The 26,813-nt window shown below is 44.1% G+C and overlaps 1 protein-coding gene across 2 annotated transcripts in view; it reads left to right on the top strand.

Annotated features, from left to right (window-relative positions):
• The window catches only part of LOC144756282 (uncharacterized), a 444,819-nt gene that overhangs the window by 143,912 nt on the left and 274,094 nt on the right, over positions 1 to 26,813 (top strand). For both annotated transcript variants that reach the window (XM_078645943.1, XM_078645942.1), the window contains exon 6: positions 17,279 to 17,331. In XM_078645943.1, coding sequence (XP_078502069.1) covers positions 17,279 to 17,331 — 53 coding nt within the window. The remainder of the gene's footprint in view (positions 1 to 17,278; positions 17,332 to 26,813) is intronic.

Here is a 26,813-nt window from a genome sequence, read left to right as displayed (position 1 = left end):
GAGTCTCTTTGACGACAAGGGTGGCTGAAAGCTACATCTTTCAGGCCCGAAGTGCAGGCAAAAATAATAGATATGCCTTTTGATGGGGAGAACGTCTTCGAAAAACATAATAATGAGGTATTGCAAGGAATAAAGGCAGACACGGATGCTACAAAAGCCTTAGGCTGTCTGCAGCAAGGAAATTTTAAAACTTTTTGTGGAAGAGGGTCAAGAGGTCGGTTCAATCAAAGATCTTCCTTTCAATCTAACAGATATCAACCTTATCAACAAGGATATCGTCAATATATCAGTAATAAACAATTTTGATCCACTAACACCTCTTATCAGCATCAATCTGGCAGAAAGCCTGCCGCGAGGGGGAAGACACAAGGCTTCAATAGGAGACAGTGATGTTTTTCAAGCGCCGTCCACCACGTTACGCCCCAATCCGATTAATTGCCTCTCGCTATTTTCATCAGTGGCTGTCAATAACATCGGACAGATGGATGTTGGACATTATACATTAAGGTCACACCCTAGAGTTTATACAAAAACCTCCAGCGTGACCTCCCATTCACAGAAACCAGAATCATCTCTCGGCTCTCAAGACGGAAGTCTTAGACCTCATGGTGAAAGGAGCTATAGAGGAGGTTTCAAGACTACAGCGAGGGAAAGGATTCTACTCGCATTTTTTCCTCATAAGGAAAAAGCAGTCTGCCAAATGGAGGCAGGTTATGGATCTGAGAGGCCTGAACAAATATATCAAAAATACCTTGTTTCGTATGCTGTTGCTACAAGAGATTCTCCTAATGTTGCACAGAGGAGATTTCCTGGCATCGTTGGATCTCTTGGATGCCTATTTCCACATAGCAATCCACAACAAACACAGGTAGCATCTGCAATTCACAGTGGCGGGGCGCCACTACCAAGTCAAGGTGTTACTCTTCGGTCTCAGATCAGCGCCAAGGGTATTCACAAAATGCATGGCGCCAATCGGAGCATATCTGAGACAGCAAGGCCACCAGATATATCCGTATCTGGACGACTGGCTTATAAAGGGTGCATCGTTCAAGGAAACACGTCAAGCCCTAGAATGCTGCATGGCTTTATTCCAGAAATTAGGAATGCGAGTTAACATGGAAAAGTCATCCCTGGTTCCAGCGCAGTCGGTTCGGTTCGTAGGAGCCACATTACAAACTGAAGAAGCAAAATCGTACCCCTCGGAAGAGCGCACGCAAAAAATAACGGAACAGACAGCACAATTAAAATCAAGAAGGTTCACTTCAGTGAGGATCTACAAATCATTGCTGGGAATGATATCTTCCTGCATTCCATTAGTCCCCAATTGTCAACTTTGCATGCGGCCGCTGCAGGAACTGCTCAACAAACAATGGGTACAAGCCCAAGGATCCTTCGAGGATCGCATTACAATCACCCCTCAGATCAAAAAAGCTCTGTCATGGTGGTGCATCAGGTGCAACTTATCAAACGGTCTACTGTTTGAACCTCAATCTCTGCACTATGTCAGTGACGACAGATGCCTCGTTAAACGGATGGGGAGCGCATCTTCAGGAACTGGAAATACAGGGTCTTTGGTCAATGCAAGAAGCCCAACTGCACATCAACATGCTCGAGTTATGAGCGGTATTCCTGGGATTGCAAGCCTTTCTACCCAGGATTCAAAACTCGCCTGTTTTAGTCAAAACAGACAGTACCACAACACTGTTTTACTTACTGAAACAAGCACAAGCCCAATAGATTTGGAACTGGTTAATTCAACACAATATTTCCCTACAAGTCCAGCATGTTCCTGGAGTACAAAAAACGAGAGCAGACCTTCTAAGCAGATCGGCTTCAATATTACACGAATGGGACCTAAACCAATCTCAGGTCTTGAGGTTATTCAAGTTGTGGGGTACATCAACTTTGAACCTGTTTGCAAATCAGCACAACAAGAAATGCAAAATTTTTGCAAGTCGATTCCCTCAGAAGGGATCATGGGGAAATGCGCTACACATTTGTTGCACAGGGATGTTTGTATATGCATTTCCCTGTTTCCTCTAATTCCAAGGATTTTGCGGAAAATGAGAGCGGAACCGTGCCATCTGATCCTAGTGGCCCCAGCTAGGCCGAGGCAATTCTGGTTCTCTGAACTCCTTCAGCTGTCCGTGAATCTCAGAGTACAGTTTCCATTGATGCAAGACATGATCTCCACGAGGGAAGGGCAAGTTCTTCATCCGCAACTATCCTCTCTGAACTTGTCAGCCTGGAACCTCATGAGCATGAATTTTATTCCTTAGACATCCCGCAAGACTGCATGGATATATTAGCGAACTCTCGAGCGCTATCTACCAATAAAACTTACAAAGCAAAATGGAAACGATTTTGCCATTGGTGCGCTGATCAACATCTACATCCTTTTCACTGCTCGCCGGAACAAATACTTCCGTACCTGCTTCACCTGGACAAAGCTAGGTTACCGCATGCTTCAATAAAAGTACATCTTTGGTTTTTCTTTGTTCACCATAAGTTGGCAGGGTATGCTCAGAAGTGAGTCCCTTGCTCACTTTGCCACTGGATTCAAGCAAGCCGGGCTGAAGACGGCTGAAATGCCAGAAACCGGTCCTCGGTAGCTTGTTTCCGGTCCAGGGAAGGCATGGCTTGGCAGTTCCGGCTGGACTGTTCCCATGAGGCACAGGGTCAGACTGATTTGCATATGGCCATCTCTGAACTGGGGTGGCAGAGTGGGCTAAAGAACGGTGATGGATTAAACACAGATCAGTTGACTGGGGGTGAGTGCTTGTATTGTCAACGCTTCGTCCATCATTTCCTTTGGGCCTGCAGTAGTAGCCAGGTTAGGATAGCTTGTGACTCTATGCAAAGATTAAGCCTTCAAAGCACGGACAGTTAAGCGGTGATCATCATAATGGGCCAGATTCATAAAAGTAATCTGAGACAAAATCCTAACTTTATGACTTTCGGCAGTCACAAAAGGCATTTAGGAGTTGAAAAGTTAGGATTTTGTCTTAAGTTAACAAACTTAAGACAAAATCCTAACTTACTTAAGACAATATCCTAACTTTACGACTCTTCAATGCCGTTTGTGATTACCGAAAGTCGTAAAGTTAGGATTTTTTTCTCAGATTACTTTTGTGAATCGGCCCCAAAGAGTTTTCACTCTCTCTGTCGTCGCAGGAGTGCTCATGGTCAGGTTTTAAAAAGTTCCATGATGCCCACCCTGTCAAACATCCAGTTGACGTAGCTTAACCAAGGAATCTCTCCCATTTTGTCAAGTACTAAGTGGTCATTCAGGACAGACCTTGAAAAGGCTGCTTCAGGCACGCTCCAGATCTTAACCCAAAGCAATAAAGGGGTGATATGAACTGCATCATCTTGATATGTCAAACCAAATTCTGTATGACCAGTTAATGAGGACACAGAATGCAGTAATAACAAGAAACGGGTAACAAATTTGGTGTCTATTTTTCGTAGCCTATATTCATTAACATATCCCCATACTTCAGCACTTAGAGGCCAACCGGGATGCATTTTTTATTTCATATACTAGGAGTCATTCTTTTATTGGCATGGAATGTAATCAAGATGAGAAACGAAAGACTGCTTCAATAGCTCCCTGGAGTTGTTGAGATCTAATGATAAGTAAATGGCCAAAGATGTAGTCAATATGAACCGGAATCCCCAAATAATTTATAAAGGGGACTCTATTCAACATGACTGCAACAATTGAATGGCAGTTAGTCTGTGTTTTTGTAGGGGCCAATAATCACAAGAAGTGATTATGAATAGTTTACTCTATGATCAAGGTTAACATGAAGGAAGTATCCTATCCGAAAAGCATCATCTGCCTATAAAAGGCAAGCTAAAGGGCGCCCTCCTATCAACGTCATATATTTCACTTTATTAGTTAAACACAAATTCAAACCATTCATATAAATATGAAATATAAAAGAGCTAAAATGCACCTTTGCCTCATCCCTCTGTTTGATTTAATTGGAAGTGTACATTCCCCATTTGGGCCATACTGAATTTTGACAGTTGTATCCTGGTGTAAGCATCTACAAAGCATGACAAGGTCTTCTTCTATGCCCAAGCTTTGTGACCTGTTTCATAGCTTGGATCGATTGACGTCAAAAGTACAGGGTCTGTAAAAGCCACATAGCCTTGACATACAGCCTAGTGATAAGCACTCAATCAATCAGGGGTTTATAAAACGCGCTACTCACCCGTGAGGTTCTCAAGGCACTGGGGGGTAGGGCGGGAGGGTGCAGCGCCGGATCAGTCAAAGAGCCAGGTATTCGTTTAGGAACTGTATACATGTCTGATGCATCTCACTATCAATAAAAACAATAAAAAAAATTTAAAAAGAGCCAGGTCTTGAGGCACTTCCTGAAGGTGTGCTCTGGTTCTCTGGATGCGTGGGGTCTCTGCTAGGGCAAGGTCGGCGGAGTGGAGGTTTTCTTTTGAGTACGCGGAAGGAGACTCTTTCATTTAGGTATTTGGGTCTGATGTTGTGGAGGGATTTGTAGGCGTGGGTGAGTAGCTTGAAGGTCACACTCATATTGATGTGGAGCCAGTCGAGGTCTCATAGGTGCTGTGTAATGTAATTGTGATGTGGGGTTCCGAGCACGAGTTCTGTATGGTTTGGAGCTTGTGTAGCAGGATTTTGTTGATTCTGGCATAGCAGGCGTTGCCGCAGTCCAATCAGCTGGTAATGAGTGCGTGGGTGATGGTCCTTCTGCATTCGGGGGGTGATCCACTTGAAAGTCTTGAGAAGGATCCCAAGGAAGTTGAAACAGGTGGAGGAAACGGCGTTGATCTGGCGGGTTTAGGTGAGGGAGGAGTTTAAAAAGATGCTGAGGTAACGGGCGTGGTCCGTTGGGGTGGGTGGGTTTCCGAGGACGGGGGGCCACCAAGAGCTGTCCCATGCAGTGGGGGAGGGTCCGAGGACGAGGACTTCTGTCTTCCCCGAGTTCAGTTTTAGGCAGCTGTTGCTCATCCAGCCTGCGACATCTTTCATTCCTTATTCGAATCTGAGTCTGGTGTTTTCGGGGTTCTTCATGAGAGAGAGGATGAGCTGGGTGTCATTGGCGTAGGATACTATGCTGAGCCCGTGCTGTTTGATGATGCTGGCGACGGGGGCCATGTATATGTTGAAGAGCATGGGGCTGAACAAGGATCCTTGGGGTACTCCACAGTTGATCTCAGTAGGTTCGGTGAGGAAGGGAGGGAGTCTGATTCTTTGGGTTCTGCAAGAGAGAAAGGAGCGGATCCAGTTAAGGGTGTTTCCCTGTATACCGGCGTCGTGGAGTCTGGCTTCAAGAGTCCGGTGGGAGATGGTGTTGAAGGCTGCGGAGATGTCTAGTAGGATGAGGGCCGCAGTGTGGCCCTGGTCGAGTAGCATGCGGATGTCTTCGGTGGCGGCAAGGAGGGCAGTCTTGGTGCTGTGGTTGCTGCGAAACTGGACTGGGAGGGGTCGAGGATGGCGTTCTCTTCGTTGAAGCTGGTCAGTTGGGTGTTGATGAAACTCTCGGTGACTTTAGCTGTGAAGGGAAGGAGAGAAATGGGCTGGTAGTTTTTCAGGTCCGTCAGGTCGGCCGAGGGTTTCTTGAGGAGGGGCTTGACCTCTGCCCGCTTCCAGTCGCCAGGGAAGATGCTGGAATCGAGGGAGGCGTTGATGCTCCGGCCCAGTTCGGGTGCTATGGTGGCTGCTGCTCTGTGGTACATGTGCGTTGGGCAGGGGTCCGTGGGTGCTCCTGAGGGGATGGTCTTCATGGTTGTGGCGGTGTCTTCAGTGGTGGCAGGTTTCCAGGTGGTGATGGTCGGCTGGATGCCAGCGGAGGGGAGGGTAGGGGCACGGTGTTCGGAGTCTGTTCATTGAAGTTGTAGTAGAGGGCCTTGATTATCAGGTGGAAGTAGGTGCTGAGCTTGTTGCAGAGGTCCTGCAATAGTGTGACGTCCGTGGCTTCGCTGGGGGGTTTGGTTAATTGCTGTTTGACATTGAAGAGTTCTTTTGAGTTGGTTGCGTTGTTGTGGATTTTGTTCTCGGTGAAGGTCCACTTGGTAGCTCTTATGCGTTGGTGGTATTTGATTGTGGCGTTTCTGTTGTTGTTCTGGTCTTTGGTGGTTTTCCTGTTCCGCCAGAGTTTGGCGGGCTGGCGAAGGGGTGCGAGCTTGTCAGGGCAGCCAGCGCAGCCGGTGATTCAGCAGCATAGTTCTTTGGCTGCGGAGTTGGCGTCGGTCGTGGCGAAGGGGGGGTCGTGGAGGGGGGTGGGGTTGAGGTGTTCCTCTGTGATCTTGCTCCAGTTTCTCCGTGGCAGGCGCGGGTTTGGGTGCGGTGGTGGTGTTGAAGTGCATGCAGTGGTGGTCTGTCCAGAGGGGCTACGTGGTGTGGCTGAAGTGGATGTTTGTCCCTCCTGCGAAGATAGGGTCCAGGGTGTGTCCGGCTCTGTGGGTAGGGGTGGTGACGAGCACTAGATTAAGGTATTGCTCAATCATCCCTATACCGCCATGGAAGCCATATTGACAGAGTATAAACAATGTTGGTTTGTGCCCATGCCTCCAGTGAAGACATTAGACCCTACCCAGTATCTTAGAGGTTGAGTCCAACAACGAAGTTGGACAGTAACAAGTAGGTTGTGTCATTAAGTCTTTTAAAAAAATTGGGACGATAACTACCTCCATATGGTAAAAAATAAAGTGGCCCTTAATTACTACTCCAAGGTCATTAGTGATAGTGTGGCCCATAGATCTATGTGCTCCTTGAAAAAATAAATTGAGACACCAACTACTTTATGCACAGGGCTGTTTTTAATTGTGGTCATCACTTCACTGACCTCTATGGTAAAAACAGATACAGCAACAGGGACCAAATCAGAAGTAACTAAACTGTCCTCAACAGAAAAGATGTTAGAAACTTTGTATGAAGCAAACACCTTGGAGAAATGGATCACCTAGAACTCTACAGAGATTAAACAATCTATTTCATCCATATTAAGATTAGTAAAAAACAGACGATTTGCAATTTCCCAAAATGTTCTCTGACCATTTTGCCGACCTGCAACTTCCAAATCGTCCAGGTCTCCCTTCTAATCTGATCCTTCCTATGGTCTAATGCCTCTTTATAATCCCTCCTTGCCATCTTCACCTGTTCTTTATCCCTGGGTGAAATCTTTAACACCTCTTTATGATGGTGATTGGCAGCAGAATAAACCGAGTCAAACCATCTGCATGTGAGAGGAGGTTTCTTAGGGTTTCTAACCAAAAGCATTTGGACCTCTAATGAATAGAGAGAGGTATAAACCTTTAAAACTGAAACTGGTTTAGTTTCAGGGGATAAACAGAGCTGGAGAGCGTTCTCTTCAGACCGGATTAATTCCTATGACAATGTTATCCAGATCGATTTTGCCCCATTTTTATCTTATGCTTTTATTCTCTGAATAGTTTATATTCCCTAATCCAGTAGATTAAGTGCCAAAGATAATGATAACGACGCCAAAAACCTCCTGTGATTCTGGGCAAATCACTTAATCTCCCCGTGCCTAAAATGAATGTGTGTCCTCATGTAAGGTAACTGGTGCTATGTAAAGCGGTCTGATACCTGATTCGGTTCGGGTCTAGTTCGCACTATATAAAACTCTGCAAAAAAAAAAGAATGAGAGCTTAATGCCGCCAAGTCTGCAGTAATCAATAATCCTACTGTTTCAATTACCATAAACTATTGGGGGTAATGGATTGGGTGTAGGGTTTGTGTCAGTAATAAAGTGCATATGATTTTTAGTAAGAATCCTATTTAGTGCATTACCTTAGGGGCTATACCTAAAGTGGGAAACGTATTCTCCTTTGGCATTCGTCAGGCCACAAACTGACTGCCCATTGAACTTGCACCATAGAATCTGTACCAGGTGCTTCATTTTTAAAGCAGAGACCAATCCTATATAATCATATAAAATCAATAAAAAATCATCAAGGTCATGAACCACTTTAGTGGTCCTTTGGTCAAAAACATTGTAATAAAAATGAATTAGCAGCAAATCCAGAGAACCTAGAGAAGAGATATGTTACATTTGGTACCATAAGGGACAACCCAGTTCTCTAATTTTTAGATCTGCCAAATTTACATACACCCTTATTGCTGTCCCCTGCTTGTCCCCCTGCTGTGTGAGTGGACTTCACCCACACATTCCAAGATCCTACCCTGGAGCCTGGAGCACCTGTACCTGCATGCTTGCCAAGACCAGTGTGCCCTGTGAGGAAAAGAATAGTGTTGAAGGGAGGAAGATCCAGTGGGACCACAGTTGAGTGGACACCAATCGGGTCGTTGCTCCTGTGCCAGACGAAGTCAGTGACCCTTGGATGCCGTAAAGTGAACCATGTGTTTTGCTGTGCCAGCTGGGTCAGAGCCCATGCACAGTGAGGGGCGGTGACCTTGTATGCAAGAGGGGGCAAGAGGGGGCAAGAGGGGGCCGCTCCTAGAAGCTGTGTTGGCCATAGTCATTGTGCCGTGGTGACCTACAACCCCTTATGTTAGAGGGGCTACCCCCGAGGACGATCGAGCCAGACCACGTGCTCAATGAGAATACTGTGACCCAGTATGCCGGGGGGGTCACCAGGACCAGCAAGATAAGTCAGTTGCTCAGAGCCATTGTAAAGGAGGGCGGCTACCATGTGGAACCAATGAGGGATTTGTTATAGCTTTCAAAACCTTTTCTGCAACTGGGTACTATGTTAGAGTCACAAAATTGGATTTAGTAAATAGAAAAGGTAATTTTCTTTTTTTGGAATAGTCTTTTATTTGATTAATTGAAGGTTTAATTGGTCTCTCCGTTTTCCTACTAAGTTTGCAGCACCTGCCACTCCAAGGTCTTGTTATTGAGTGATGTTTTACTTTTTTTGTATAGCTCTTAAAAAGCCATCCTCTGCTCTTTCCACAGTTTTTCCCCTTTCACATACATTCTTACATATTTTCCTTCCTCCTTTCTTTTTCACCCCCTCAATCTCTTAAGCACACATTTTTTCTCCATAGCCCATACTCTTCCTCTATTCTTTTCTTTTTTGGGGGGAAGCTTCATTCTTCTGAACCCTTCCTCATCCCTGCTTTCCCCTAACCCTGTGTCTCTATCTTTTTAAAATTAAAACTATGGCTTTCAGTTACAGTAAGGCAGGGCAGCCCAAGAGGCTGACAGGTCAGTGAAAGCTGTTGTCTCTGTTCTCATGATGGAAGACCGCCTGTCTACTTAGGGATCCCGCCTGTCTAGTGTGGTTCTCAAAAGCCGATGGTGAAGCCTCCCGACAGCAGCTGTACTTTAGCCTCAATGAAATGCCAGTTAGGGTACTCTAGTGACAGTCACCACACCCTTAATAACTAGGGGCGATGGTCACTAGGACATGGCAACCCAGTGGAGACAGGCCATCAGATCAAGGATTTCAATAGGCACAGCCAGCTGGTGGTCCACACTCAAAAACCTTGCTGTTTTCCTAAATGGGGGGGGGGTGGATGAACGCCAAGTTTGGCAGTGAGGGTGAACTGCTGATGTATTTCAGTTCACCTGCTGTACCATTTCTAAATGAGGGTCTATAATCCCTCCAAGGGTTACACTATGGGTTCCACAATTATATTCTTTAAAAAATATTTTTTTTACTGTCATAATACTATTTTGTGACTGCTGTTTTGGATTTCTTTGCTACTATTTTTGTCCAGATTATATTTCTAATAATTTGTTTCTCCAGTATTGAATCTTTCATAGATTCACATGCTTGTATCTTCCCCGTCATCATGGTGGGAGTCTCACGGTAAAAGAATAACCATAGCAGTAAAAGAAAAAACTGCATAGAAAACCCATAGATAAAGATATATTCTGGTAGCTATCACCATCATTATGTGGTCCAAACACCAACCAATCAGCTGCCACCCCTGAGATCACAATCCTCAGCAATGCCACCATCCCTCAGATTTCCAGCCGCCGTTGTGTGAGAAGCAGTCTCCCTGACCTATGCTCAGTTCTTGGTTACTTGGTGAACTTTTGACCTTTTCTTCAGTTCCTTTGAATTGAGGTACTGTGTTTCATCTTTTACTTCACCATGTCTGAGGGCTCTAAGAAGAGGCTTTTCAGATCTTGCAAATCTTTTGGGAAGGCTATATTATACTCTGAGGACCCTCACAAAGAATGCTTATATTGCCTTCACCTTAAGCATGTCCCTAAGGAGTGCAAGTATTGTCGCACTTTTTCAGCAAAAACCTTAAAAGACAGAGAAGCGCGATTATTATTATGGCTTCAAAAGAAGAAGACTGCCTCAGACTCTGATTCTGAGGAGGGAGCTAGAGGACACTCCTCTTCTAAACATAAGAGGGAGTTGTCTGAGGAGCAAGTTGAGGTGAAGAGACAGAAAACAGAGAAAGTAAAGGCCAAAGATTCATCAACATCTTTGCCTCAAACACCTCTCAAGAAATCCTCTGTGGAAAAAGCTGCCGTCGACGAAGATCAAGGTGTCTTCAGTGTCGGCGCCGACGAAGACGTCGACGAACTCAGCATCGACTATGCCATCGACAATGACCGTCTCGACGAAGACCACTTCATCGTCGTCATCATCAACAACGAAATTATCTCCGTCGATGACGACACAGTCGACGATACCAGTGACGACACCGTCGATGAGACCATCGAGATGCTGTCGACAGCGAGTATACAAACCTCGCCGACGAGCGTACCGTCGACGATGACTTTCAAATCTCCAATGACATGGTCCATCACAATAAAACGATTTCCACCGTCGACGGGCTCGTCGACAGACAAGAAAGCAGCAGAATATACATCTTAGACAAAGATTTCCCCGCTTCCACCTACCAAACTGCTCGATTTACAGGAGTCAGAAGATGAGGGATCGTATGGAGTTGCTTATAGCCCTTCGCAACTCCAAATTAAAAGAAAGGAGACAGATGAAGAAGACGTCCAGGAAGTTCAGGAGGAAATGTAATTTACGGTGAGACCAGTTCAAGGCTCCAAGAGGTATGACTCATTCCAGGAAGTCTATGACTATGATGAGAAAGAGGATGAGAATGCCAGGGAAGACGCAATATCTATGCCTATCTCCCTAATCTCCGACTTGAGACATATGATTAATGACTATTATCGCTGTTTGCCAGATGCCAATACACCTGCAGCCAACACTACGAGTGTACCACAACAGGCAGTTCAGACTCCGATAGTTCAACCTCCACCACAGGTGTAATTGGTGCATACCCTTAAAGTAATAACAATTGGGGATGACTTTGCGGAAAGCTAACTGAAGGATCAGCCAGAGGAAGGAGAATTGTTAAAAGGAGACCCTGATGTTGACGAATGGGATCAATATGTTATCCCTTCGCCAGGTTCATCGCCAGCTCCGGCAAGTTCACCACTGGAAGACAGTGGTGGTTTGCATGATCTAATGGAGAAAGCTTCCAAAAGATTTGAGCTTCCTATGTAAAGGAAAATGAGTGTTTCCTATACGATTTTAAAGAATCTTCCAGAAAACCGATAAGGACAATTCCAATCATTGATCACATATAGAATGAAGGGCTGAAGATTATGCAAAATCCGGCCTCAATAGCAGTATCAGTGCCCAGGATTGATAAGAAGTATTGTGCTCCTGAAACATAACCAGCATGCCTGATAGGTCACCTCCGATCCGAATCAGTGGTTATGCAGGCGGCACAGAGACGCTCCAAGAACCCGGTCTCTACATTGTGAGCTCCTCCTGATAAAGAGGGAAAGAAGATGGATGGTGCAGGGAAGCACTTTGCTGTTTTGGCAGCGGCCTCTATCAAAGCTACAAATGCATGGCACTTGTCAGTCGTTACAACCAACAGATGTGATAGGACACTGCTGCACTTCTAGCTCATCTTCCGGACAACAAGAAGGAAGAGGCAGCTGTAATTCTGCAGGAAGGAGCTAGGGCTGCTTCCATCGACATAGCCATGGACATTTTGTCTATTGGATTCAGGCAATTGGAGTCTCTTTGACGACAAGGGTGGCTGAAAGCTACATCTTTCAGGCCCGAAGTGCAGGCAAAAATAATAGATATGCCTTTTGATGGGGAGAACGTCTTCGAAAAACATAATAATGAGGTATTGCAAGGAATAAAGGCAGACACGGATGCTGCAAAAGCCTTAGGCTGTCTGCAGCAAGGAAATTTTAAAACTTTTTGTGGAAGAGGGTCAAGAGGTCGGTTCAATCAAAGATCTTCCTTTCAATCTAACAGATATCAACCTTATCAACAAGGATATCGTCAATATATCAGTAATAAACAATTTTGATCCACTAACACCTCTTATCAGCATCAATCTGGGAGAAAGCCTGCCGCGAGGGGGAAGACACAAGGCTTCAATAGGAGACAGTGATGTTTTTCAAGCGCCGTCCACCACGTTACGCCCCAATCCGATTAATTGCCTCTCGCTATTTTCATCAGTGGCTGTCAATAACATCGGACAGATGGATGTTGGACATTATACATTAAGGTCACACCCTAGAGTTTATACAAAAACCTCCAGCGTGACCTCCCATTCACAGAAACCAGAATCATCTCTCGGCTCTCAAGACGGAAGTCTTAGACCTCATGGTGAAAGGAGCTATAGAGGAGGTTTCAAGACTACAGCGAGGGAAAGGATTCTACTCGCATTTTTTCCTCATAAGGAAAAAGCAGTCTGCCAAATGGAGGCAGGTTATGGATCTGAGAGGCCTGAACAAATATATCAAAAATACCTTGTTTCGTATGCTGTTGCTACAAGAGATTCTCCTAATGTTGCACAGAGGAGATTTCCTGGCATCGTTGGATCTCTTGGATGCCTATTTCCACATAGCAATCCACAACAAACACAGGTAGCATCTGCAATTCACAGTGGCGGGGCGCCACTACCAAGTCAAGGTGTTACTCTTCGGTCTCAGATCAGCGCCAAGGGTATTCACAAAATGCATGGCGCCAATCGGAGCATATCTGAGACAGCAAGGCCACCAGATATATCCGTATCTGGACGACTGGCTTATAAAGGGTGCATCGTTCAAGGAAACACGTCAAGCCCTAGAATGCTGCATGGCTTTATTCCAGAAATTAGGAATGCGAGTTAACATGGAAAAGTCATCCCTGGTTCCAGCGCAGTCGGTTCGGTTCGTAGGAGCCACATTACAAACTGAAGAAGCAAAATCGTACCCCTCGGAAGAGCGCACGCAAAAAATAACGGAACAGACAGCACAATTAAAATCAAGAAGGTTCACTTCAGTGAGGATCTACAAATCATTGCTGGGAATGATATCTTCCTGCATTCCATTAGTCCCCAATTGTCAACTTTGCATGCGGCCGCTGCAGGAACTGCTCAACAAACAATGGGTACAAGCCCAAGGATCCTTCGAGGATCGCATTACAATCACCCCTCAGATCAAAAAAGCTCTGTCATGGTGGTGCATCAGGTGCAACTTATCAAACGGTCTACTGTTTGAACCTCAATCTCTGCACTATGTCAGTGACGACAGATGCCTCGTTAAACGGATGGGGAGCGCATCTTCAGGAACTGGAAATACAGGGTCTTTGGTCAATGCAAGAAGCCCAACTGCACATCAACATGCTCGAGTTATGAGCGGTATTCCTGGGATTGCAAGCCTTTCTACCCAGGATTCAAAACTCGCCTGTTTTAGTCAAAACAGACAGTACCACAACACTGTTTTACTTACTGAAACAAGCACAAGCCCAATAGATTTGGAACTGGTTAATTCAACACAATATTTCCCTACAAGTCCAGCATGTTCCTGGAGTACAAAAAACGAGAGCAGACCTTCTAAGCAGATCGGCTTCAATATTACACGAATGGGACCTAAACCAATCTCAGGTCTTGAGGTTATTCAAGTTGTGGGGTACATCAACTTTGAACCTGTTTGCAAATCAGCACAACAAGAAATGCAAAATTTTTGCAAGTCGATTCCCTCAGAAGGGATCATGGGGAAATGCGCTACACATTTGTTGCACAGGGATGTTTGTATATGCATTTCCCTGTTTCCTCTAATTCCAAGGATTTTGCGGAAAATGAGAGCGGAACCGTGCCATCTGATCCTAGTGGCCCCAGCTAGGCCGAGGCAATTCTGGTTCTCTGAACTCCTTCAGCTGTCCGTGAATCTCAGAGTACAGTTTCCATTGATGCAAGACATGATCTCCACGAGGGAAGGGCAAGTTCTTCATCCGCAACTATCCTCTCTGAACTTGTCAGCCTGGAACCTCATGAGCATGAATTTTATTCCTTAGACATCCCGCAAGACTGCATGGATATATTAGCGAACTCTCGAGCGCTATCTACCAATAAAACTTACAAAGCAAAATGGAAACGATTTTGCCATTGGTGCGCTGATCAACATCTACATCCTTTTCACTGCTCGCCGGAACAAATACTTCCGTACCTGCTTCACCTGGACAAAGCTAGGTTACCGCATGCTTCAATAAAAGTACATCTTGCAGCTATAACAAGGTATCGTAGAACGATAAATCATCCTTCGTTTTGGTCACAGAGGATTATAAAGGAATTTTTAAAAGGACTGTTCAGAGTGTTCCCACCTATTAAGCAGCCATCCATTCCGTGGGCAGCTCAGTGTAGTGTTGTCATGTCTCATAAAACCACCGTTCGAACCAATTCACAAGGCTGAGTTACAGGTCGTCTCTTGGAAACTGGCATTATTACTCGGCCTCACTTCCGCCAGAAGAGTCAGTGAGATACAGGCGTTCTCTGTCACTGAACCATTTCTTCAATTCAAATCGGACAGAGTCATTCTCAGGACAAATCCAAAATGTATCCCCAAGGTCCTTACGGTTTTTCATCTCAACAAACCAATTGTGTTACCTACATATTTCAAAAACCCATCTTCAGTAGCAGAGAGATCGCTGCACACTTTGGACATCAGACGATGTCTCAAATTTTACATTGACAAGACAAAATCATTTAGAAAAGCGGACCATTTGCTGATCGCCTCTGCTGCGCCCAGGAAAGGATTAGCTCTGTCAAGAGCTTCCATTTCAAGATGGATAACATCGGCCATCACCTTATGTCATGAGAAGGCAGGAAAGCCTTTGCCCACTGAGGTTCATGCGCATCCCACAAGAAAAATGGCAACGTCTACCGCTTTGTTCATGGGAGTGTCGCTCCCAGACATTTGCAGAGCGGCGACATGGACAAATGTGCACACGTTTACCAGGCATTATTGTCTGGATACAGCGTGGAAAACAGACATCGCAGTTGGACAAGCTGTCTTAGCACCTCTTTCATTAAGGTACATTTCATTCTTTATATTATATATATTTTAACCAGAATGTTTATTATATCCATTGTCGATTATTGTTTTATATCTCATATTGACATGTGACAAGCAAAATATGCAGGATTTTAACGATGAGGCGGAATATCTTTCCATGATTCTCTAATATAGGATGCAGAACCCTACAAAAAGGGGTCTATCCTACAAACGCTGCTGGGTTATGCACTGCTTACTATTCTGATACAAGCATGCGAATCAATGAAAGATTCAATACTGGAGAAAAAATAAGTTACTTACCTGTACACTATGGTATTGATATCTTTCATAGATTCACATGCGGCCTGCCCGACTCCCCGTTTTTAGTAGATAGACCACTTTTTATCGCTAAATACATCCTTGGCTCACTCTTGGGCTGGTTGGAAATCTGAGGTATGGTGGCTCTGCTGGGTATTGTGATCTCAGGGCTGGCAGCTGATTGGTTGGTGTTTGGACCACATAATGATGGTGATAGCTACTAGAATATATACCTCCCTATGTGGGTTCTATGCAGTTTTATTCTTTTACTGCTATTAATATTCTTTTACCGTGAGAATCCCACCATGATGACGGGGAAGATAAACACATGTGAATCTATGAAAGATATAAATACTGGAAAACCATAGTGTACAGGTAAGTAACTCGTTTTTCTTTTACCAAATGAGCTTTTTATTCATGGTTTCTCAGTAAAGGGATATAATATGTGTACAATTATTTTCAGTGTTACAAAAAGAACTTGTGCATGTTTATGCTCAAGAGGTCAGTTTTAAATACATTCCTAGTACCACACTAAGTTAGCAGGTTGGTATTTATACTCCAAGAACCTCACTAAGGGCCACAAGTATCATGCCTTTTACAGGTCGCAAAATGCACACAGAATCGGGCCATTTGCGACCGGCAAAATGCATTTTGTTATGTATGAATTCCAATTTGTGATTTGGTCAAATGTTACCAAATTCCAATTTGGAATTGTGAATACATACCGATTCAGTATTTGGAAGAGGCATGTTTAGGACGTCCCTTCTTAATACTGAACCGCAGGGGTATCTAAGACAGTTTAGTGACTGAAATGCGGTCGCAAAACATTCTCATTTTACCACCTACTTCATGTAGGATGTAACCCATTTGGAAACAGCAAGGGGTCCACAAGGGACCCCTTTCCCTTTGTGAATGTTTGTAAAAAAGTTCTTTAAGAGCAGACAGTGGTCCCATGGACCACTGCCTGTTCTTGAAAAAAAATTAAAACTTAAAAGTTGTCTTTTATAAACGCAACCCGTTTTACTTTAAAGAAAACGGGCTGCATTAAAAAAAAATATTGCTTTTTATAAAATCAATCATAGACATGGTGGTCTGCTGACACCAGCTAGCCACCATCCTTGCAATTTTAGCGATTCCTAATGGGTCGCAAATTGTGACCTGCTTCATTAATATTAATGAGGTTGGTAGATTTGCGACCCATTAGGAAACGTTAAATGAAACTCATGGAGTTTCATAAATTCAAATAGCGATTACCTAATTTTGATTCACAGAGAATTACAATTAGGTTATTGCTATTTGAAATAATGATACATGAGGCCCTTTAAAGGGAGATTAGCATGTCTACGCTAGACCATATATACCAGGTACCCTCATTAATACTCAGGAATTCCACAAGAGGGCAGGTTGGCCTTCAGATTCAAGAACTACACAAAGGCAGCTAAGGTATACTAAGGTATACTAAGGGTATACTAAGGACCTACCTAGGGTATACTAAGGACCTACCTAACATGGCAGGTTGGCATGTATACCCAGGACCTGTACTAAATGACAAGATTGACATGCAAACCAAGGAACCTTACTAAGAAGGTGGGCTACCATATAACTATGACCAATAAAAGGGCAAGCTGGCATGTGCACCCAAAATTTGCACTTTGAGGGCAGGCATGCATATGTATCCTGGACCCATAGTAACATCTCCCCATTTCTTCTTCCTCTAGTAACAGAATGTGACTCTGTCTCACACCTGATGGATCCACTGGACCCTCATAACGTAAGTTGACTCTCTGTATACTAACTGTTTTGGAGACTCCTCACACCCCGCCGAAGCACACAGAGGTGACTGAACCATCCTCAATACAAGCACAGTCATGTGAATAGCCATTTTAGTTTTCCTCATGAGTGGTCTTCCCCCACTTTTTAGCATTCCCAGTAACACATATGTCACGGGTGATTTGGTGTCCCGCAGTCGCCCACTTCGCTGATTGCGTTTTTTTAGTACATGGGCAATGATGCATCATCTTTGGCAATGTTTTCGCTTGTTTGGTTACTGCCCTTGCGTAAAGGGAAGGGTAAATGGAGATGATGAATCCTTTTTACTATGGTTCCTTTTCTTGCAATTCAAACACATACTCTAGAATATGTTTTAATTTCTGGTTATCATATCAGTCTGATGTTTATTTACTTTAAAGATGTACTGTAATTTTAGCATTGGTTAATTTATGTGTATGACGTAATGTATTTTGCATTGATTACCAACCTTTTCATGATTATTACACCATAATAATAACAATAATCTTCCCCAGGTCATGGAAGTCTCTTTATATAAATTTAATTAATTTTCTTTTTATTTTATTTCTTATTTTCTTATAGTATGAGAAGCAATACATAATCAGAATCAACCAGATTTTTTAGCAACAGACAAGATATTAATAAATAGCTAAAAATAGAGAATATGGACTAATATATACAGTACTAAATACTTAACCAATATAGCAGTATCACATATGTAACTCACACGAAACATGAGCTTCCACATTTTTACACAATAAGCAGATTTTTTTCCAACTATAATATACCCAAGATATACATTAAATTCAGTAAAGTACATACATGATTAAACTCAAATTTATCTATCAAAATCACACATAATACTACAGTTCATACATAAAACTCCTTTCCAACCATAGGTTAATAGTACTTTAGTCATAGTAAAAAAAAGGGGAAAGCCTATAACGTGGATGGAGCCCCCTCCCAACTATAGAAACCTCTTCGACTACCCCCAAAATCGTGTTCCAGGGTCTCCACCCATTCATAGACGGAGGACACCAAATTAAATGACCCTGTTCGCGCCCTTCTCCTCTTGCACTCATATAAACCCTTTTCCATAGTATACATAGCCAGGAAATGTGCTCTCCACTTGTGGAGAAGTGTGGCTCAAATGGTTAGAGCGGCAGACCCTGATGCAGAGGTCTGGCCCGGGACCAGGGTTCAATACCCGCTTTGGCGGGTCATGGGCTCAATTTCCTCGGACCTGATAATTCTCACCTCGGTGCCTATTTTAATCATGGGTCCCACTCTGCGACTCTGGGCAATAGCTTGCTTAATCTCCACAACGGCCCCAAAAGTGCTGGGATGCCTTGTTTCACCCTGGGGGTGCCCAGGAGTGGACACTCACAGGGAAAACCAGGAAGGGTTCCTAAGCGGTCTACGGACAGCGCCGGGACACTACCTCAGGGAAGTACCTGTGCGCTCTATAAAAACCGGTACATTTACATTTACATTTACATTTACTCTGAAAATGTAGGCGGGTCTGGGCTGATCCCCCCTGAGGCTACACACATACACGCCACCACCATTACCAAAAAGATCAAGCAGGTTTCCCCTTCAAGTTTCATTCTAATGAACCAGATCACTCCTCGAAAATAAAGACCCTGTACCCAATGACATTCCCCCTAGTCATCCGGTCACAGCAAGCAATCCGGTTAGAACAAGTCATCTGGTTAGTAATACGCGCTTACCCTACCTAGTCGGTACAAGTAATCATTGTCCTCTCTTCTTTCAGTCTCATAGGTTGACCAGGTCATTGTTCCAAAACATTTCTAGAACAGTAAATGCTTTCATTTGTTGTGGGCTGGAGGTCCTACACGCCTGCAAGTTCAACCTCGACATGTATCCCGCTGTCGCCCTAGCATCAAATCTCTGTTCCCTCTTGGTATAAGGGGGAAAGCACTACCTTAGAAGAGGCTAATGGAGAACAACAACCTGTGACACTCACAACACTGTAAAATTCATACCATGCCAGAGCTTGTAGCTCACTGATCATTGCGCTAAGCCAATGTAACAGCCAATAAAAAGCACCTTTCTAGGTCACTTTTCTAATATCACTTGTAGTCAGGACTTCTTAGGGCCTGTAAAAAAATCACAAATAGGTTGGCTCTGGACCTGCGGGTTATTTAAGTAATCCATGAAAAGAAGTGTGACCATTGTCGTTTGCCCTGAAAGTTCTGTAAGGATATCTGTAGAACACTACTGTAACCAGACAGAAACTTCTGAATTCTACTGGAATGCCCAACCTAGCGAGTTGGGAAACAAAGGTTGACAAGTTAACCACAATAAAGGAAAGAAGATTAACATATTTAGCAAAAGCCAGCGGCAGAACTTCTGCCATTTGGTTTGACACTGTGCCTCGGTAGATCTTTTTTTCTTGGAACATCCAGATTCATGTTGGACGTTGGCAAACTCGGGTGGTCCTGTGTCAGGTTCTCAGTGACCAAGGAGCTCGAGTATGGAAGATTGAGAAGTAAGCCCTCATGTGATGATACATTATAATACGTCAACTCAGGACAGGAGTAAACAAGGGGCTTCACCACCAGAAATACAGGTCTGGGAATCAAGGTTGGTTCAACCAACAGGAAGGCCCTAGGATCATGGTATATCTGAGGCCAATTACCTGATTAATGAAATGAGTATGAAACAAAGAAAGAATATAGAGGGGATTGAGTGCCCAATGCTAACCCAAGAGTAAGATATTTTGCCTGGTCATATTATCTATGCCTAACCAGGGCACACAAACTGCATGCATACTACTCTCACTAGACAGAGCCAGGTCTTTGCCTGGGAGCCTTCAGTGAAAAAGTGAACATTTATGCTTGTTGTTGCTATTTGTAAATATCTGTTTATTTTATTGGTTTGGTGAACAGCATCAAACTCAGTCACCTTCGTGCACTCAACAGAGATGCATGTGACAGGAGAGCACATTGGTTATAAATAGCTGCAACTATAGAGCTGCTGGAATCATACAAATGGGAACATGTCTCCTGTCTGCTGTGGAAGTCTATCTATACTTAGTAGGTACCAGACACATGAAGTGCTTACTAGTCAATCTTCTGGAGCAATGATTTGATGTCCAGGAGGCAAACATTAAGAGACTGAGACTCATTTACTTATGTACGTAGAACATAGACATTGTGTTGCCTTCCCTCCACTAAATAATGTGTGCCAAAACCGATTTTCTTATCTCAAGAGTAACTGGCTTAATAGCCCCAAAAACAATAATCCCAGCACTTCTTCCAAGAACTCTGGAGAGACAAGATGGAGAGGATGTGGAAGAGGATAAAGAAAAGGAATGCCAAACAATTAAACCACCACAAATAGGTCAATGGGTCTATAATAGAGCCCTAAACGCAGGAAAGTGGAACAAAATAATTCACCCATACCGAGTAAGATGCTCTGAAATCTCTGCTGGGGTGTCAGTCCTGCTTCTGTAATTTTAGGGGTGCATGTAAATATTATGATTGACCCTGGTGGACTTTCATAAAGGAAGCTGATAGATGGTGGCCATCACAGAGATCTCTTTGCCATGCATCTGGAGAACAAAGACATTTCTCATGACTCAGGAAAAGGTAGACTAAATAGAGCCTAGTAGTGCACATCCTCTCACCTCTTTGTTCATGGACTCCAGGACAGAAATCAGTATTAGATGCTTCAGCTGCTTAGTGTTGCCTTGGATAGATCAGGGAGGACATCAGAAAGAGTTTTAAACATCTCATTATTACACCCCAATAGAAAAGCATCCAGACCAGTATAGAAAATTGGGGTATAAGTGTAGGGGAGTATGTACCCCTCTCAGGTAATAACCACACTCCTTGCGAGGCTAAAACACTAAAGTAACTAAATTAACCGGAGCTGGCACAGAGCTGACAGGCTTGTGACAACGTGTAAAGTGTTTATGTGATACTAAAACAGTAATGAAGTTGAAATGCAAAACAATACAAATCTCAAAACTAAAAGTTTTATAAAAAGAATTACACCAAAATGACAAAAATCCAAAAAAATTAACCACAGATATGATTTAAAAAAAGGTTTCAGGTAGAAGTATCACCAAAAGCACAAAGTTATTTGTCACAATTGAATAGGACCAAGGCGCAATCTGACAATGTTTGTGATGAAGTGCGCTTTGAATACATTAATATTGTTGGTCCCGGTGAAAGATTTTACCTTCTGTCTTTAGTCCTTTAAGTCCCAGTTCACCACAGGAGTACACTTAAGCCCCCAAAAACATCAAAGAAGGTACTTAGAGACTTAGCAGGCATAGGCCAACAGACGAGTTCAGTCCATGTCCAGTGACCACTGATCACCTGGGCAATTTCAGCAAAAGGCCTGTTCAAGCATGTTGTGTCCCTGTAGCTTTAAAAGGATATCAACATTATGACCCTTGGAGTCCACTATCTTGTCCTGGGTATAAGAGAGGGAGAAGGTCCAGTGTTCTAGGCTCTTCTCTGGTCCCAGACAGCAGGTTCAATCCCCTTCTGATTTTCCACAGGTCCTGAAGTGTTCTGAAGTGGGCGCCTGCAGATGCCATATGCATACTTGGCATGAGCTAGTGGATGGAAATTACCCCTGAGGACGCCCTAACTAATTGGGTAAAGTTTCCCGGGGCAAACCCTTGGGGATTATCAAGATGCTAAACGTCTTTGTCACACAAAACTAGGCTATGAGGGCTGGATGTGTGCATACAATGGTAACCCTAGTACCCTCCCACATCTAATACTAAAATATGTAAAGGCTTAGAAGACTTATCAAGCTGGTTATGACGCTCTAGCAGGATTTGACACTGAGAACAAAAGGCCCACTGTGATGTGGACCGTTCTGGCTCGGGTGACAAAAGATCGGTGCACCTATGGATGTTAGCTGCACCTGCTTCTGACAAAGTAAGCTTCTTTGAAGTTAATTAGGTTTCTGGGCCCAGCCACAGGCCATCCTGTCATGAGTACTTCAACACTTTCTACACCCAAGGCCTTTTTCCCATGTCCTGGGAACAAGTTCACACCTCATTCACATCTATTCAAATGATCATTTCTGGCTGACAGAAGCTGGAGAGCAACATTCAGATTAGCTTTCAGGGAAATCAGGCCGGGAAAAGGTAACTTTGTAAAAGTACCATGTCCTTAATAGTTATACAAAGCTGAATTATGAATAACTGTTAAAAAGAGTTTCTAAATTATTTTTGTAGCTGCTTTCATGAAGAAAATTAGCATTATCATATGTAATGATAGAACTTTCCTATGAGGAAGCCAGCTTTTTGGCTTTTTTCACACATTAACAGCACATAGAATAGTAAGCATATACATGACCTACTTTTAGATGCTGCACACCCTGCTTTCTGAGAAAAAAGACCTGCTGAGGGGTGGCTTATTAATATTTAAATGGAAGGTTTCAGCATGTCAAACCTGCTTCATTTTCCAGATTGATCCTGCAGTTTGAGAGCTGCACAGCTATGCCACACATGGTTGACCTGCAGTCATGTTTGCATTGTCACTGGAGTGGATAACACAATGGGTGTCCATAACTGACATTTAACTTACAGACCCTGCGTACACTTTGCACCATATACTAGAGACTAATAGATAAGCTGCATATGCCAATTAGAGATATACCAATGTCATCATGTTGAAAGGGGAAGCACAGGAACATTTACCACTGGTTAGCAAAAGTAAAAGGCACAGAGCTCTACAACATGCAAAAATAGGGTTCAGTCAAAAAAGCAAAACAATCAGTGGCAACCCTACAGAAAGCATACACTTTCAACAACTAGGCTGGTTGAGGTGAAAGGATAAGTGTTTCACCCCAATATGTTTTCAATGTGCGCTTCTTTAGCTAGGGAGAAGAAACAATAGAACACAGGACTGTTTCTCTGTTTGAAGCAACAACTACCAAAGTACAAAGCTGTGGGCTCCCTGAACAAAATCACATTGAAGCACAATTGTCTGGCTATTTATAACTAATGTACTTTGTCATCCTTATTTTCACCAATCAGCTGATAATTTTGCACCAAAGTGTTGGTGCAGATGAGGACGCCTAACTACACAAGCTCTGAATTGCCTGATATTGGTGCTTCCTGCGTAATTGGGCTGTTTAGAGTCAAATCTGTTATTGACTCCCACAGAAGCATGTACTTCTCTAAATCTCAGCAGCCTTTATCGCTAACTAAATGATCATATCATCTAGAATGTGATATAATGATGTTGCCTTGGGCAAAGTACACATCCAGGTCATCACTGGCTCCGATGGCCCCAAATTAATGTCATCCAGAGGTGTGATAGGTGAGTTGAAAAGAGCGAACTTTGGATCATGCATTGCTGGCAGTACATTTGAAGGGGCTGGTGTATAAAGCGACAGGCCTGAGCTGGAAGATCTTGAGTTGGGGTGTATTAATGTACACAAGTAGATCTCTAGAAAAGTCCCCTATACCACGAGGCACTTGAATGTTGGCCAAAGAGTCCCCACAGAAAATATCCTCCAAAAAATCTTGTCTTGCTTGAGGCAGCTACTAAGTGACCAGAAATCAGTCCTTATGACGTATATACCCATCAGGAAACCTTAATGGGACACAGTGCAAATGGAAAGAACTGTGGCTTTATAGCCTACATTTATGGAATGTGTAGGGAACTAGAGGACAGTTGGAATCTTTGATAGGTGGAAGTCAGAAGAGGCCGATACCTCACCTTCAGAATGGATAACAAGCAGTACTTGTGCAAGGAGGAATGTTTGTAGAATGGACTCAGACTAGAAAGTTCTGCAGGACGGAACGAGTAAAATGCCCTTCTTGGCAGACCTGGCTGTCAAGGCAATAGGATTTGGGAACATGTTCAAAGACATAAACTTTGTGGCCTGATAGATGTCTAGAATACGCACTGCACATGCCAACGCAGTGGTAGCAGCCTGAGTCCTGGTGAATTGCGTTATCAGTCCTTCTGGAGGCTACTTCTTGGCTAAAACCTAGCAGGGCTTGATGCAGAGGACTATGCAATATGACAGAATCCTTTTCTGTGCCGTTTTACATTTCTTGCCCCAGAGAACCACACAAATAACTGATCATCCACTTGATGGTCATTGGTGTTTACTCATGCAATGAAATGAATTGATCACAATGAGAAAGACAGTTTTGGGAGTCAAGAGGCTTCATGAACAGGCCTAGCAATGCTGGGCTAGAGAAACAGTATCTCTTCTGACAGTTTGGCTTGTAGGGGTCTGTGCTGTGCATTCCACACCAAGCTTCAAGCTTGTCCCAGCGGCTCGTATAGATGGAATTTATAGAAGGATGTCTGGACATAAGGATGACATGCACTAACTCCTGTGGCAGATCAGACACAGTCAACTGTGGCTGCTCAATCTCCATGCATGGGGTTGCACATTGCATTGTCTCTAGTGCAGAACCCTGTATTGGTGCTGCAACAGAAGATCTTTCTGCATTGGGAGCCTGATGGGAAGACAAATGCTCATGCCCAGAAGTTTCGGATACCACACTCTCCTGGCCCATTCCGGAGTGACTAGGATGACTTGGGCCTGGTCAATTCTGATCCTTTTCTTTACTGGGGGCAGGACAGGCAGTGGCAGAAAGGTGTTCTGAAGTTCTGTGATCTGCATTAGCCTGAATGTTTCTCCAAGGGAAGTCTTCTTAGGAACTAACTTCAATGCACAAAAGTTGTGACACTGTGTGTTCTCGATGATGGAGAACAGATCTAGCCAGGATTCCCACCACTGTTCGAAGATGCTCTGTGCCACCTTGGGGGCCAGCAATAGTTTGTGATCTGCCAGGCACAACCCGGTTAGCTCGTCCAGTCTGACACTAACTCCAAATGTGTAGCACCTCTTGGAAATGGACATAGGACCCCAATCCACCCTGCTTGTTGCAATACCAAATGACGGCGGTGCTGTCCCTGAGACCCTGCACTAGCCTTCCCTTGGTGGATAACAGGTAGGCCTGTAGATCCAATATATTTATTTGGGGCCGGGTTTGTGCCAGAGACCAGAGAACTTTGATTTTCTCCTCTGGGAGGTGACTGTCCCAGCCCAGCAGGGATGTATCTAACACCACTGTCAACTCAGGGTGGGGTAGAGAGAAGGGTCTGCCTCTGGTTAGATTGCAGTTGACCACTTCAGGTCTGGTGTGGTCTCCTCTGTTACCGGGATGACAGGTTTGCTTGGTGCTGGACCCACTGAGCCTGCGTATTCCACTTGGTGAAGGAGGCAAGCAGAATGCATGAGGCCAACTGGCTAAGACGTCTCAGAGATGGTGTCTTTGGGATCCAGGACTGATGCTGAAACATCAGGGTCATAGCCCATATGCTTTGGGCTGATTGTGATGGAGAAAAAGTCCTGAACAGCACCGTACCCAGAATGTCCCCAAGAAAGGGGAGCCCCTGCATAAGAGCCAAGTGCAACTTCAATTTGTTGAGTGAGGACCCCAGCATCATATGGAGGTGGTCCACAACAGGTGAGCCTGCCTTCAGCAGCCAGTCATTGAGGCAGGGGAAAACTGGTATACCCAACCTTCGAAGGTGCACTGCAACCACCAACATCCCTTTTCTGAACACAGGAGGGGCTCTGGAAAGGCTGTAGGGGAGCACAGAAAACAGAAATGCTCCTAGCCTACCTTAAACCACAGGTAGAATTCATGGGACTGCAGGGTGGACATGTTAAAATGGCTTTGTATAGGTCCAATGCAACATCCAGTATCCTGGATTCAGGGCAGACAGAACTTGGGCCAAAGTAAACATTTTGAATTTAGCCTCTGAAAATAGGACGAAGGCCTCTGTTCTTCTTCAGTACAAGGAAGTAGCAAGAGTAGCAGCTCATCGCTACTTCTGAGGCCAGAACCCTCTCTGTGACCCTCTTGGCCAATAGAGCCTGCACTTATTAAAGCACAATGGTAAAATGCTGCTCTGAAAGCAGTTCTGAAGTGGTAGGAAGTTAAAATGGGTCAGAAAGAATGGTGGGGCATAGTCCTGGTGAACGATTTGAAAGATCCATCAGTCAGATGCGATGGTCGCTCACCCTGGAATAAAAATTCTGATCCTGCCTTCCACAGGGTAGCTGTGTGAAGCTAAGGGTGAACTAAAGCAGCAGCTTGGAAGCTGTCATCAGGGTGGGCAGAATTCCGAAGTTGAACAAGAACTCCCACTCCGTCGGACACCCAATTAATAAAAAAGAAACCTCATATACTTTTGATAAAATAACAAGTATCTCTTTCTTTACATGCTGAAATACATATAGTCATTTCACAAAAGTGAAAATATAAATTTAGTAAGCAGTGAGAGAGGTGATGATTTTGGGGTCCTCCCTTAACCTAGGGAGAGAACCAAACAGATGCCTTGAAAACAAAGAGCACTTCTTGCTGAACGATTCAGTGGTGGTCCCATCCTCTTAGGACCACCCCAAGCACAGTTATAGGCAAAAATACAATCCCAAAAA

The sequence above is a fragment of the Lissotriton helveticus genome, chromosome 5_1 (genome assembly GCF_964261635.1).
Source record: "Lissotriton helveticus chromosome 5_1, aLisHel1.1, whole genome shotgun sequence".
Lineage (NCBI taxonomy): Eukaryota > Metazoa > Chordata > Amphibia > Caudata > Salamandridae > Lissotriton > Lissotriton helveticus.
Note: the sequence above shows the minus strand (reverse complement) of the source record. Positions and strands in the feature narration are given on the sequence as shown.